This window comes from Chaetura pelagica, unplaced genomic scaffold (assembly GCF_000747805.2).
Source record: "Chaetura pelagica isolate M959 unplaced genomic scaffold, ChaPel_1.0 scaffold336, whole genome shotgun sequence".
NCBI lineage: Eukaryota > Metazoa > Chordata > Aves > Apodiformes > Apodidae > Chaetura > Chaetura pelagica.
The window spans coordinates 2,345,271-2,360,707 of NW_009953652.1; the positions used below are offsets into that span (position 1 = coordinate 2,345,271).

Consider the following 15,437-nt stretch of genomic DNA (forward strand, 5'->3'; position numbering starts at 1 on the left):
TTTTCTTTTTCTGATCAACAGTTTTGAAAAAAGTGCATTCACATTAACATTCTGGTCTGCAACCAAGTATAACAAAACACTCTTAAAATAGAAAAATAACAATAGCAGCAGGATCCAGTATATCAAAAATTCACTTCACTGCCAAGAAAATATTGACTTCAATCATTTAACTGAATCTCAGGGCCTGTGCAACTCCATAGATCTTAATTGCTCGTGAAGACTTTCCCCAAAAGAACATCTTCTGTTTCCCATGATGAATCTGGAAGCCAGCAAGTTTTTGGTGTTCAGCTTATCAAACCTCGCCCCCTGCTTCCCATCCCTGCCCCATAGCTCTAATGAAGCAAACAAACCCAGGGGTGGACATAAGAATCTTGCCAAGTTAAAATAATTAATTTCTTTCAATTCTGAAGCTTCAGTGAAAAGATAAATCAGCAATCCAGCAGCACATAACATTTCAAGCTTTACTACAGTCTAGTACAAATGAGTTTCTTATTCTCACCAACAGGGTGGGTGGCATGGACAATGAACAGGAAATTCTGCAACAGCCTTTAAAGAATGATTGGGTCTGATTGTCTGGAGCAACATGTTTAGTGCCCCATGTTTCTGTGATTTTTATTTTTTTTTTTCACTTTTACATATTTTGGTTCCTCATTTTATCTGCAACAACTGCAATAACTTGAAGTAACCAGCCAAGATCTACCCAAGTGCTTTTCCCCTGCTGACATTTTCAGGACAATTCTCAAGATACTCATCACTAACATCATCTCTAACAGCAGCAGCTGAGCATGTTTCAGGACTGACCCTGTGGGCTCTCAGGATAGGGCAGCTTGTGATACAAGGGGACTGCCAGGTGCCATTTAGTGGCAGTGCTTTGGGGGCTGCTCTACCTCTTTCCTATGAGAAGCAACATATTCAGAGGAAAAGCAATTCCAGTTGAAGTGAAGGGTCAAGGCCAACAAGAAGGCTCTACCCAAAGGTTTTTTGCATCTTGATCAACTTGCCATGCAGAAAAAATAGCCCAGCATCCTCTCCAGTGTGCCTTCTGGGTTTTTTTGTGCATCTCACTCTATGAGAAATTGCTGTACAGTCAGCAAGGATAAGAGTCAAGTGGTTTGGTGACTTCAGTGGAGCCAGACCTTCAGTTACATAGGTAAGAATGATGGTCAAGCACTTAAATACATGCGTCACTTGAAACATGAATAGTCCTGACACAGAAGTTCAAGTTTTGCTTAAGGACTTTGCTGATACATAGCCCACAAAAACCCAATTACAGAGGCACCTTGAAAAACCTGTGCAAGCCCTGGAGATGACTTTCAAAATGTTTTTAAAAGCGTCAATACTTTGAAAATAAAACTCATGGAGAATTTGAGAGCCTGAGGATATTTTTACAGAAATGTAGTTTGAATGTCTTGAAAACGTCTAATAATTTTGACATGCATCTCAGGTTCTATTGAAAACTTCTTATGAAGTCTGGGTTTAAAGACTGCAGGTTATAAAGAGCCATCATATTTTTACCAATGAAATTATTAAAAGATGTCTCTTAGTCTAGCCTGAGCTTGAGGTCATTGATTAAACTCTGTACTATTGAAAGACAGGTAAGAAGGTGGAAAAAGCTGGTAGCCTGGGGTTGTGGTCCTAATTGCATGCTTACTCTTGCACTTCTGCAGCTTTTAACTTGATGACATTTTAAATGGAGTGATTAATCGGCCTTTACTTTGTTATTTGCAATGTACACATCTAATGCTGCAGGCCAGCTAAACTAGCCAACATAAATTAGCTACCTTTATTGGCAGGTTTATACCACTAGAGCAGCTGGTCCTCCCTGAATTAATTTGTACTGCAAACAGGAACCAAGCACACAATTTCTTTTACAGTCATATGAAAAATACAAATATTAATATTTTTCACTTGACTTAACTCTCTGTCTAGTTGCGTTTTTCTTAAAACAGGTTCTCCAAATCCAAAGTGACATGAAGCACGGGCCTTACCTCTGAGAGTCCTGCGTGCTCAGACCTTCTCACAGACCAGCACTTGCCATGTGGCACACCAGAGTTTCGCTCATCAGGCTCTGTGCTGCTTGCCATGGGAAGGAGCTTGGCATCACCGGGGTTTTTTTTCAGGTACATCTGCAGATGCGGGGCTTGTGCAGCAGATGAAGAAGCTTGCCATTGCCTGGGCCTGCCAGGTCCTTTAATAGAAGTGGCACACAGGAAAGAACGTTCTCTAGTTATGTAAAATTAATTTTTTAAAACTCTTTAGCATTAATTCTTTACCTCATTCCATTGCAATGAGGTAAGAGGGGGAACAGGCCAAGGAAGAAGGAGAGATAAAAAAGACTTTCTGGTTTTGAAGTGAGATTTAGGGTCAAAGTTCCCAAGCCAGTATGAGCACCATCAACACTGCGCCCAATTTCTGCCTCTGTGGACCATTCATATGGGCCATGAAGGTAAATGCAGCCAAATGAAGTTACTGATTTTCCATCTATGTGTGAAGAAACACCAAACACCAGCTACTCAGCTCACTGTAGGAGCCCAGCAAGAACCCAACCTCTGCTTCATGGTTGAGGAAGGGCGACCAAAATGGGAGGACCTGGCCTCCTGGTTAGGGGAATGACATGTGCACAGAAAGGGCTTGGGAGAGAATGGAGAGCTGCAATGTAAGCACAGGGCCTGGTAAGGATCACATTTTCGGATCCCTGTTAGTGATGAAGTTAATGCTCCAGAGCTCGAGTGTTTAAGGGAGACTGGAAATGTCTGGGACATGGTATGAAACCAGTGTGAGAATCAACATGTTTGATTGGAATGCTTAGCTTAAAATCCTGGCTCCCAATTTAAGGTATTAAGGTGCCCAAGTCAGGTACAGTCAAACATACCCAAAGACATTTAAATCTAACCTGACGATAATAAGGCTCCAGTGGCTTAAAACTTTTACCCTAACTTTTGTTGTCACTGAAATGAAAATAATAATAAAAATACTCTCAACCTTAAAATTATTCATTTTCTTTTTTTTTTTTTCTTTGTTCAATTAGAAATGCTTATTGTACCACACTAAGCTAAGTAATGAAACCAAATTATCTTTATACATCATATTAAATGTAAAACATTACTGGAGAAACTTATTTACTGTAAGGGTGATAGAGAACAGGAACAGGCTGCCCAGAGAGGCTGTGGAGTCTCCTTCTCTGGAGACATTCAAAACTCACCTGGATGCGTTTCTGTGTGGCCTGCCCTAGGTGATCCTGCTTTGGTGGGGGGGTTGGATTAGGTGATCTCTAGAGGTCCCTTCCAACCCCTAAGATTCTATAATTCTATGAAATAATAATGTCACCAGTGTTGTTAGTTTAGATTTTAATAATTATTTTCTACAACACAAAATAGTTTGATTACCAACACCTACCAGTGGTCAATGATGGTAACTCACAAATAATGTGTCACTTTCCTAACAAATGGCACACAAAACTTACCTTTTATTATGCTTTTTAATAACTGGAAGTTGTTCAATTCTGACTGTTATACAACCAATTATACATTAAAATGTACAAATACTCAATTCCAGTCACAGCGTATATATATATTTTTGGATCCGCAGCAATATAAAATGGGTTCTACCTGTATATACATGTGCAAGTCTGAATGAGTCCTGAGTAATTTTAAAGTACGGTTAGTTTAATCCTGCAAATTCCAACCAATGCAAATAAAACTCAAGATTTACAGCATGATGTTACTGTGAAGAAGCTATTTAAAAAAGAAAAAAAAAAAAAGAAATCCAGCACTTTGCATTAGCTTTATGCATAGCTCTGAGGTCTGTACAGTGCACAGTACCCACTTCCAGTCTGGGTAATTAGAAAATCTGAAAAGACACTGACCGCATTCTTCAGTAACTATTGCTTCCTCTGCTTCTTAATTAATGGAGTGTGATTCGTTCTGCTTCAAAACAACCAAGTGTGGAAGACTTATACAGGGTTTAAATTATATTCTTTCTGCTGCATATATTTTTGTAAACATTCAAGTCACCCAGGCCCTTTTCTTCTGAGGAAACTATACAATTATACAGTTAAATAGTTAAAATGTATCTGGGAGGAAAAAAAACAACAGTGGAGTATGAGCATTACCTTAAATGCCACAGTATGCTGTTAAGGAAATGAAAGGGGAAGTGTTCTTGAAGGAACAGCTTGGACAGAAACCGAAAGGCTGCTCAAAAACCTTCTGTCAGCATGACACACTGCATGGTAAACACAAGAGAGATGCTCTCGCACCACCAAGAACAAATTGTCTGAGCAAATGGGCAGGACGCACTCCCACTAAGGAGTGGATCCAAACTCAGCACAAGAGTCAGAATCTTTGTACAGTATTAACAGAGAAACTTAAGACAAAAATGTCTGTTTACCCGATGCCAGGAAAATGCAGGCACTAATAAGAGAGCTGGTAAAGGGGACAGGCTAGCAGTGCGGTGTAGCTGTCTCTAACTTCTGTCGGTTTTGATGTGACTTCCCAGGTACGGAGGAAGATACCTTTGTTCTTCCCCTCATTTCTCTTGCACTGCAAAAGTGAAGGCACTTCTTCAACTGTGTTCCTCTGGGCATGAGGGTCCTGGCCCAAAAGTTAGCTGGTCCCATGGCTGCTATAGTCAAAAACGCCTTTCCTGAAGAAGGGTGAGAATTCGCAAATGGTGTGTTTTGACAGAGTTAGCCCCACTTTATCAATGTGCAGCGGAGATGATGGAGATTTCAGCATTGCAGAGAAAAAGCTCCTGAGGTACTTCTGTGGAACAAAATGCAAAATGGCATAAGGTTTACTTCATCAATTGATTAGGACTACTTTAAAGAATTAAATGAATAGTGGTATAGGATCTCCATGGACTCCACGAAAAGTCCTTTTAATGACCATCAGCATTTAAATCCATCTGTTAAACACATCTACTGAAAGTCTGCATTAAGCTCAGGAGAGGCAGAAAATAAGTATTTTTCCCTTTCTTCCCCTGCCAAGCTTAGCAACTGTTTTGGTCTGTGCTTGTGTGATGCTTTCTAGTTTATTCTGTAGTCATATAATGCTTTCTGCTGCTCATGACCTGCTAATACTGCTGTCTAGCACTGCCAAACACTATAGCAGGTGCAAACCTCAAATCCATTGGGCAGAAATGTCACTACATATGGATGCAAAAGTCCTTAAGAATTTTTTTCCTCATCAAGCCTCCACAATCCTTGCACTAAAAAGGATTTATTTTGACCAAGCCCATCTGCACAAAGATCGCACAACTTCCATGTTATCTCAGATCTTAAGAGCATCTTGTCACTGAAGTGACACCTAAATATATATTTCTAAGGTCTAACCTAAAAGAAGTATTTCCTTTCCCAAAAGTTAGTATTTACCAGCAGCTGTGCAACTTGCATCCACTTGCACCTAGAGAAATTGTGACAGATGTACATTAACACAAAGTCAGTTTTCACAAACCTGATGGTGTTCCTTTCACATACAGGTTGAATGATGACAATCATTTAGCATGATTTAGTAAGTTATATTTAGAAGTTTTGAGTGAAACACAGTAGGTAAAATGTTCACCAGACAGATGCTAAAAAAAGTGCCCACTGTCATCCAAACAGTTATAAGACAAATCTCATATGGAACACAGGGATAAATTCCTTTGTTCTACTACAGACTGCTCACACAAAAAGATAACTCAATAAATTATTCACTGATCTTGGATGCAGTGAGAAATACATCTGCAAGACAGAACAGCACAATCTCCTATGAAGAGCACAAGGTTTAGTTATTTGAATGCAGCAGCTTTTGGGTCATGAAAGTGGTTTCATGTTCAGAAAGTAGTCCTAATTATTCATTCCCTTCTCAAGGAGAATTCCTCCATAGTGTAACAACCTGTTATCTATTTAAGTACCTTGGAAAGCAGCTGTATTAATACCACAGAAAGCAGGATAACAAAACAACAACAAAAAAAACAGCTGGCACATAAGCTATTCACTTGGCAGGATTGGTGAATCTTCTTTTTTATTCAGATCTCCCACAGGTTGTATTAATGCTCATGAAAAAAAATTCATTACAGAAATGCCTTCAAGATGAATTCCAACAGACTAAGAGGTAATTTAAAGTGAGCAACAGATGTCATATCAACATTTATCATAATTAGTTCACCAAATAGGGCCCTTTAAAAGAAGTCCCAATCCAGTAATGCCTGAAGGATTAATATGGTAGAAAATAAAATGTAAAACATGGCATCCTGTTAAGAGTTTTCACACTAAGCTGAAAAGTTACTGCAGTAATTCCAGTTTATGGCTACTGAAGGCTCAAAGGTACCCAAATATCTCACCAGAGACACTGCAAGACCTATTGCATTCACCTTGATATGTATGGCCAGATAATTGACCGTCATGCCTTTCCTGTAGAGCCATTATTCATTGTTTTGGCATGATAGTTCTAATGACAGAGATAGAAAAAAAACCAACACCCTCTGCTATATGCATACACTTACCTGACAGGGAAACACTAGGAAAAAAAGATACAGTTATTCTTCCAGATCTGCACAAACAAGCTGCTCAGTGAACATCACAGATTCTTTGAACATGAAAAAGATTCTTGGGAAAATGGCAACAAGCAGACTTTACCAGAATACAATGGTATTAATTTTGTATGAAGGTTTCCAGCCATATGGCTTGGCATGATGTGCTCTTCTACAACCACCTCCGAGCAAATTAGCCCTCTTTTAAATCCCATATCTGCATTTGCCCTTGTTTGCAATGCTGATGTGTTAGCATAGCACAGAGCTGACATGCCCTTGACAGAAAGAAGCTGTTGCTTCAATGAAATAAAGGCTCCTCTGCCCAGATACGCTGGCTAGGAGTTAAGTCCTGTAGTGAGGGAAATAGTGATTGATGGCAGAAGTGTTTGCTCACACCACAAGCACATGCCTCAATTAAAGAGGTGTGGCTGGGCAGTAAGGGGGAAGGCTGCAATGTGGATGACGAAGTGGAAGAAAGTGGTAGGAGAAAAGGAGGAGTGCTCCATATTGGTGGGTGGAAAGATGCTTCTCAAATTCAGATGCGATAGAGAGAGGATGAAGGTTACAGCAAGCTGGGAGAGGAGCAAGAGCACATCAATGCCAAGTGCCAGAGATGACAAAAAGAAAACTTGCTAAGAGATCCAGAAGGGACTTGGTTTTGCTGCAACCCAGGAAGCCACTGTAAACTGCTGAAGTGGGAGCAAGGCTATATGAAAAGGTCTCCTCTGTCAGGACTTGGCGAGCAGGGGAGAGATCTCTTTTCAAAGCTTTTTTATTAAATCCATTTCCAGCAGAAGATATTATTTTAGTCTATTTACAGAATAATGTTATTTGAGCTGAGTTAATATGAGGTGGGAAGCAAACTGGTATCTTTTGATGTGCTTCCTTAAAAAAAAAATAAAATTCTCAGCAGGCACTGGCAAGCTCAGAATGCCTTCATAAAAACATATCCAAATTTTATCTAAACCAGTGCTACTGGTACTTCCTACCAGCAATTCACTGATAGCATCTAAATCATTGACCCTAGTAGGCAAAGCACTACATTATAGCAATTTTAATTTTGCTAGCTTTGTGTGATTACCTTGGAAAGAAAAAACTAGACAACTGCTATAAATATTCTAAAAGGCTCAGTTTTATTACTCGTTTTCATTTGTTAGCCTTGCAAAACTCAAGCCATTTGTTCTGGATTATTTAGTCTGGTAATCAGTGTTCTTCCAAATGCACTTAGGAGTTTTATTTCACTAACAGTGTTCAACTTGCTGCGCTCCTGGTGTGCTGGAAAAGATCCTAATTATAAATTTGTCAATGTCTTAGTGTAAGGGCACAGGACCCTGGCACTGTAACAGGGATGTAAAATGGGCAACTTTCAAACCAATTGTGTTGGTTCCTCAGTTTAAACACACATTCAGTAGCACTGGTACAGAAAATGGAAATACTCTTTGACATGTACAACACTCTTAAAGACTGAAAGCCAGGTTTACAAAAATCCAAAATAGGAAAAGCAGTGGTTTTGCCCTCTTGGCACACATTACAACCTTCATGGACTTGAACTTAAAATTTATGGCAGTCATACCCACAAGCTTTACCTTTGTATTTGAAGTGTTTGCAACAGAAACAAGACTGGAGAAAGTGTTGTGAGACCCAAAGGTTTTTCTTTACTTACCAGTTTGAGTAGCTTTCCCTCCCTTTAAATTATGTGAACAGTAAAAAAGACAACAATTTTAAAAGATCATTAAAAATAATTCTAATAGGGTTCACCTTTTTTAGCAGTAGGCCAGCATTCATCTCGTGCTCAATCCATCAGCACAGCAAAGTCATTTTAATGATTTTTGCACAACTTTGTGATGTGGAGACCTCATAATTTTATACATTTTAATATAAATCCATAACTTAATTTAAAGTTATTACAGTTATTACAATCAAAAAGCTTTCTGGAATGTGAAAGTGTTCTTATTATCCTTTCAGATGTGGCATATTAAAGAGGAATTCAGTTTGATGACATTGTTCTAATATTGTATTACAAACGTGACAGCCTCAGAGACCAACAGTGGAGCTTAGCAAGAGTTGGACTCTTCATTAAACTCTGCTGTGTTTAAACTTCCAGAAAGTGAAGCAACTTTGAGCTTTCTCTCTTACATTGCTGTTTCTAGAAATTTCTTCAAAAATTCACCATTGTAAATTCTTTAAATATAACACTTTACACTTAGCATAACAAATACCACTTTATAATAATTTGACAGAGCTGAAAGAACCACAGACTTTAATAGGATAAACCTTACAAGGCTTTAGGGATTTTTAAAACAATAGCCTCTTTTCTTTGAAACAATATCCCCCTTTCAACACTTACACATCAATGTGACCCTCAAAAGCTTTACCACGAGGTCACAAAAGGTCACCAGTGACAGAGGTGGGACTAATTAACTTGCTCCTCTAACTTAAAGCACTGGCTCCTCTCTCCCTTCAACACAGATGCTAGTGTCTCCCAGCACCGATCCCATAATTATTCTGTTGACTAGTGTTAAGTGCTGCAAGCTTTAACTCAAATAGTGTTTTGAATTATCCACAGAGCAAAGCATATGCAGGTATCAACAGCTGTTTTCTGTAAGATAGGAATATGACTACAAAGACGTAGAATTAAGCATATTCTCTCACACTGAAAAACCACATTATGCTGCAATTAGATATCTGGAAAGTAAGATCTTCCCAAGGAAGACTCTAGCCCAAAACAAGCAGATAGGAACATGCTTCACTTCTAATCTGTGATCACAAAAATAAGCATCTGCTTAGAAGACAACACATGCAAAAGGAGCCTGCTGCAATGCAGAAATGGGAGTGCATCTCCTGCCTCTGTCTCCTAGATAGAAATTGTTTGGCATATGTAAAGGAAAATGTACATTTGGGGATCCTCTCCCAAAGTAACCAACTTTATGTTGGACCTTTCCACTGGTGTCTCAAAGAGGAAAAAATAAATATTTTCGGGGTGGTTTATCAAATCCAAAATGCTACAGAAACACCAGCTATCATCACTAACTACAGTCTACAAAAAAAAAAAGCCTGCCCTGCACTGGCAGAAGTTGGTGTCCCACAAAGGCTTCAGGCTGGCAAAGGACCCTGTCTGGAGTGATGTTATATATTCCATGGCTTTTAAAGAAATGTTCTTACTGGCAAAAGTCAGCGGGGATTAACACAACGTAGGGAAGGTAAGCTGGTGCTACAGGCTGTGGCCTCACAGGGACACTGCAGATCACAGGAACCCTTAGGAAAAGGCCTGCAAGATAAGTCAGCTATGCCTCATCCGGGACACAGAACACATCTCAAACACTACAAAGGACTGGATTATCTGGGCCAGGTGTAGAGGACAAGGACAGCCACTACTCAGAATATAAGAAGTTTTTTTATGAACTGATTTCCAAGGGATCAAGTTCTCTTATGCCAAATACCCCAACATCACACAGCAAACAATATTCAAGTTTTCCAAACTGAGGTGTTTTATCCAAGCAGTGGTCTCAGCAGGCTCCTTCTGTAGTCTGCAAGGATAGCTCACCCCTCCAGGTCACAATTTGGTTTACCACACTTAAGTTTCTACCTTGTGTCTGCCACTCAAACCATCTACCCTTCCCTTTGGGACCAGCAGAGGCTAAACTGGCTAATTAGGAGCAAGTAATTGACAGCATAATGCTCTAATAGCTCTCTAAAAGCAGTTTCGGATCCATTCCTCGATTTGTTAACTATAAGCAAGCAGAGGAAGAACTGGCAGATAGCAAGAACATACAATACAATATTTGGAGTACAATAGGTCAAAAGGATAATAAAATCATTGAATCATAGCATGGTTTGAGTTGGAAGCAGCCTTAAAGATCATCTAGTTCCAATCCCTATGCATGGGCAGGGACACCTCAAAGCCTCATCTAACCTGGCCTTGAACACTTCCAGGGATTCTTGATTGTATACAGACTATGACTAATATCTTCACCGGTGTTGTGGGAGGGGGCATGGGCCCCCCTCCCCAGGTTGGGCTCCACAAGGGACAATGCTCAAACGCCCCCAGTGACACCAGTGCTGGTGAGGGGAGGCTCCTCACATCTTGATTGTATACAGACTATGACTAATATCTTCACCTCCAGGGATTCCAGGTTCAGATCAACTCCCACCTCACCAGCTAGAAATAGTTCAGAAACATCTGTGTCTTCTGTGGGGTTTTCCTTTTCTTGGTGTTTTCTGTTTGTTTTTTTGTCTGCTTTGGTTTGGGTTTTTTCTTGTATATATAGAAAACATAAGGCTTCAATACTTTTCCCAAAAACCTTGATATATATTGCAACTCACATCATAAAGCAGATGTGAGTAAAGTATGTGAGCAGGACAGCATGTGATATTCAATATCTCAAGTAGTATTTCAAGCCCTTCAGGAAGTACCTAATGTCACCTCTGGATCTGTACACATTTATCTCCTGCACACACCCTCAAGTCATTACATGCAGCTGTGATTTCATAGCAATGAGAAAAAGACTTACTGCCTGGGAGACTACCTTGTGCCTGAAGGATCTTATTTCTGTGAAAAATTTGGAGAGAAAGCTTCTAAAATTATGATGTGATCGCCTGGGCCGCTATCTTTTGTGGAAAGACCAGGGTGGCCAGGTCCTCCTTACGAAAGCTACAGCATTAGACACTGTCAAAGTTGTGCAAAGCTTCCTTGAGGAGTCAGAGGTAACAAATGTCTCCAGAATCCCATAGGTACCAAAGACCTCGCTCTACTTGCACATGATTTGTGTGAGCACAGAAAGATTTTTCAAGGGAATAAAGATAGATTCATTCATGTTTGAAGGTGACAAGTCATCACCATGTTAGTCATAACACTAAAGGGGGAGGGGAGGGTATTTGCTTCAGATTGGCAGATATTAATTAGGCTCAGGGCTGGATTAACTGGCTTCACATTACACAAGCCAAGAATAAAGGACTGACTTGCTTTAATCAAACCCTTCCTGTTCCCTTTGATTAGGCCTAATCAGAAGCGAGGTTGTTTACAGATAATGCCTAGTAGTCACTGGGGGGGGCAAATATAAAAATAAATCAAGAACATCACAATCAGTACCACCTTACCCTGGGTCTGTGTTTCTTACACCTCTGTGCACAACTCCACCCCATGCACCAATGATTTCCATCCAAAACAAATCCTACATAAAGATTTTACATATAATTCTACAGCCCTGCACAAAGCACATCACTGGCTCTTCCAAAGCACATCAGTGTTAAACTTCCAGCTTTCTCACTGACAAATTTTGCCTGCACAAATGTCTTCTTACCATTGGAGGAAAGCAAGTCAGGCAGGACAGGAACCAGTACTGCCAGGGATGGAGCAGCTGGGTGCAGCTTTGGCCAGAGTTTGCTGCAGGATCCAGCTGCCTGTGCCACAGGCAGGCTACACTTCCCAAGAAACCAGGATTTAAGAGTTCCATAGAATGGTTTTGGTTGGAAGGTACCTTAAAGATTGTCTAGTTCCAACCCCCCTGCGTGGGCAGGCACACCTTCCACTAGCCCATGTTGCTGAAAGCCCCATCCCACCCAGCCTTGAACAGGGATGGGGCATCCATAGCTTCCCTGGGCAGCAAGTGCAAGTGTATCTCCACTCCCACACTAAAGAATTTCTTCCTAATATCTAATATATCCTCTTCCAGTTTGAAACCATTGCCCTTTATCTGACCAAAAAGTCCCTTTATCCGCAAAAAGTCTCTCCCCAGCTTTCCTATAGCCCCTTTAGTTACTGCTAGGCTGCTATGAGGTCTCCCTGGAGCCTTCTCTTCTCCAGGCTGAACCACCCCAACACTCTCAGCCTGTCTCCACAGGAGAGGTGCTCCAACCTCCAATCATCTTCATGGTCCAACAGAAATAAGACAAGTATGACAGATTATGCTAGGTTGTTTTTTTCTAATTTACTAATAAATATCTTTGCAAAGTGACTGCAATACCCATATGTAAACTCTTAACTTGTTAGACTGAACTTGTTTGCTAAGGAGCTAGGGATAAGAGAAGATGAGATCATAAGCTCCTACAAAAATTTAATGTAGCTCTTTTGTTTGTGAACAGATTTACCTATATGGCTCCCAAATGTCAACATGGCTGTAAATACTGGATCTATAAAACCAGATTTTTACTTTGATAGCAAAGGATTTAGCCTCTGCTTTTGTTGAAGCTGCAGAACTAAACTATGGAGACTTGTATTCTTGTCACTCTGGTGGTACTGACACTGCAGCACTCTGTGTTGGTGGTGGACTTAACCCAAAGCAGAGAGAGAAGCAGTAGTATCATTCCCACCACTCCTTTGGCCATGTTTAGAGGTGTCTACAAGACTCTGGAACAAAGTGGGTATAAGAATCAAGCTCTTTAATCAGCTAAATTGCATTTAAAAAAAAACAGGACTTACATTTTTCACCCTTTGGAAAATTCTCCCTACATTTTTATGCACAGTGTAATGCAGATGCCTTGAATCAGGGTTAGTTTCCTCCACAGCTATACAGGTGGAAAGCAGATTTTACCACTACATCTCCAGAAGCATTTGAGTGCCACTAAAATTTCATTTTACCCCGGGTGGTACTGAAATTTACTTGAATTCATACACCTTTTTGAATATATGTAATGTACAAGCATTCTGAGAGGTGGCAGTTATGATTCAAGGTGATATTGCTCTCCTAGGTTTTCAAAATCCAAACTATTCATTATAGCTATTTAGAACATTTTTCTTTGCAAGCCTAATGGCATGAACACATTATGTTGAATTACTCTTATGCCGCATCAATTGAATTAACTTCTGCAGTCAGTCTACAGCCCAAATTACCATCTTATTCTGTCTGAAATTCATTTAAAATCCACAGGACTTAATATTTCTTACAATGCCTGCATGCTAAAAGCTTATATTCATTTGCTTTAAGTAGCTCCAATGAAAATTGAACTGTAGACTAGCTGTTAAAAAAAAAAAAAGGGCAGCAAGGGCTGTGATTTACAGGTGGTCTATCAGTTGAGTCTTCTTTTGGAAGTGAAGAGCAGTATTAAAAAAGATCAAAACAGACCTGACTAGTGAAGGAATCCTATCTTTTCTTTGGAGCACAAGTCAAAACAAGTCCTGTCAGAAAGAACAGGACTAAATTTACCACTCGTCCCTGGGCCAGCAGTGAGAGCACTGTCTGCTGCAGTGGCCTTGGCAAGCAGCTACCAAAGCACTTGACATGCATCATCCTCTACTTCCTTTGGTGAAATCAGATGCTGGAGGATGACTGATACACTTGCTTTGAAAAGAGATAACACCAAGGAGTTCAACCCAGCATCCTTGGTCAAGAGCTCCCTTTATTCTTCTGCTTTATTCTGAATGTGGAGAGCCATTATTGGAGACCAATAAAGATCCACAACTTCAAAAGTCGATTTGAAGGAGGATGTTGGGAAATTTATTCTGAAGTGACAGCAAAACACATTAGTACGTGGAGCTAAAGGGGAATTCAAATTATATGCTGGCACCTATTTCTGAACTTACTAAATCATGTTAAACACACCTTCTTATTTTCTGACACTCTGAAATCTCTAAAAATGAAAGTACAAAAAGGCCTCTGAATTGAACATCTTATTTAATTCTTCAGTTGCAATGGAGATAAATGTTTTATCACTAAATATCCAGTTTTTGATGCAAGGATTTTGAAGTTATACACCTAAAGAAAGAAATGCCAGAATTTTTGTAAAAGGATATTACAATAATATCCATTGTAAAAATTGGTATTATTGTAATATCCATTGTTATGGATACTATGCAGTTACCTCTAGCAAACTCTGCAAAACAGGATTTCAGACCTGAACTGGAATAAAGCGTTGAGTTTGAGCATATGAGACCAAGGGGCTGTTTACACTCACTCCCCTTTTGTGTCCAGCAGCCTGTTGGACCAGAGCTTAAAATTAACTCATCCAAAAATAACCCCAGGCTTTCACTCCTTCTAAACGACCATCTTTATCTTCTATTGCTATTACAAGAATAATGTCTTGCATTCACTGTGGGCCTGGCTGAGACTCCACAGCATTTAATCAAAGTAACATTTTATTGGTATGGAATCAATTTCTGACATACACAAAGTCCTAACTTCTACTTCTTTGTATCTGGTGATTGTAATCAATAAATAAAATTAATTTTATTTATTAATTTTTTGAAGCCAACAGGGCCTCACACAAAATGCAGCACCACCCAAAACAGAAAAAAAAAAGAAAAATATTAAATACTTCATCCTGAAAGTTTCTAAAACTCCTTTTTGTGGGCTGCTGCTTCCAAGAAGAAAAGCCAGGTGCCTTGGGCAGCCCCAATGATGCACTGAAGATTGGGACCCTGATGTGTGAAATTGCTCTCAGATGGTCAATTGCAAATTCTAACTGTCTGTAGGCAAGGCAAGATGTTAGTGTTGCTGAAAAACAGGTTTGGGTTTTTTTTTTAAATTTTTAAAAAATGGTTACTAGAGGTTATGAAAGGCACTCGGTGCAGCCTAACTATACCTAGCCTAGAAAATTATCCATGACATGGGTTTATTTGATATTCACAATATGGCCCAACCACATGTACTCTTCTGTGCTTCTGCTGCATCCCTGTTCCTCTAGTGGAAAATTAAAACCATCACTCTAAGATGCTGCATTCTGCAGTTCAGACTACAGGTATGAAACAATCTTCTCTAGAATTATCAAACACTGACATTTGCAGCAGTTTGCTTTTGCACCAGCAGTCTTATCTGGTGTACATTCATATCTGTGACAAAAGGCAAAGCTTCCTTTTATCTTTCAATGATTATCAAATGCATCCTGAATGCTTTCTGAAGTCCAAGTCATCAAAATGCATTTACAACTGCACTGTCAGAGGCAAACATTAAATCCACAAAAGTCAGGCTGTGAGAAGCTGACTTTAAAGCTCT

At 39.7% G+C, this 15,437-nt stretch overlaps 1 protein-coding gene across 1 annotated transcript in view; it reads right to left on the reverse strand.

The window, feature by feature from the left end:
* Positions 1–4,601: 4,601 nt before the first annotated feature.
* Positions 4,602–15,437, reverse strand: part of KIF16B (kinesin family member 16B) — a 131,375-nt gene continuing 120,539 nt past the window's right edge. The window contains exon 26 of the mRNA XM_010000183.1: positions 4,602–4,760. Within this exon, the coding sequence (XP_009998485.1) occupies positions 4,602–4,760 (159 nt within the window). The remainder of the gene's footprint in view (positions 4,761–15,437) is intronic.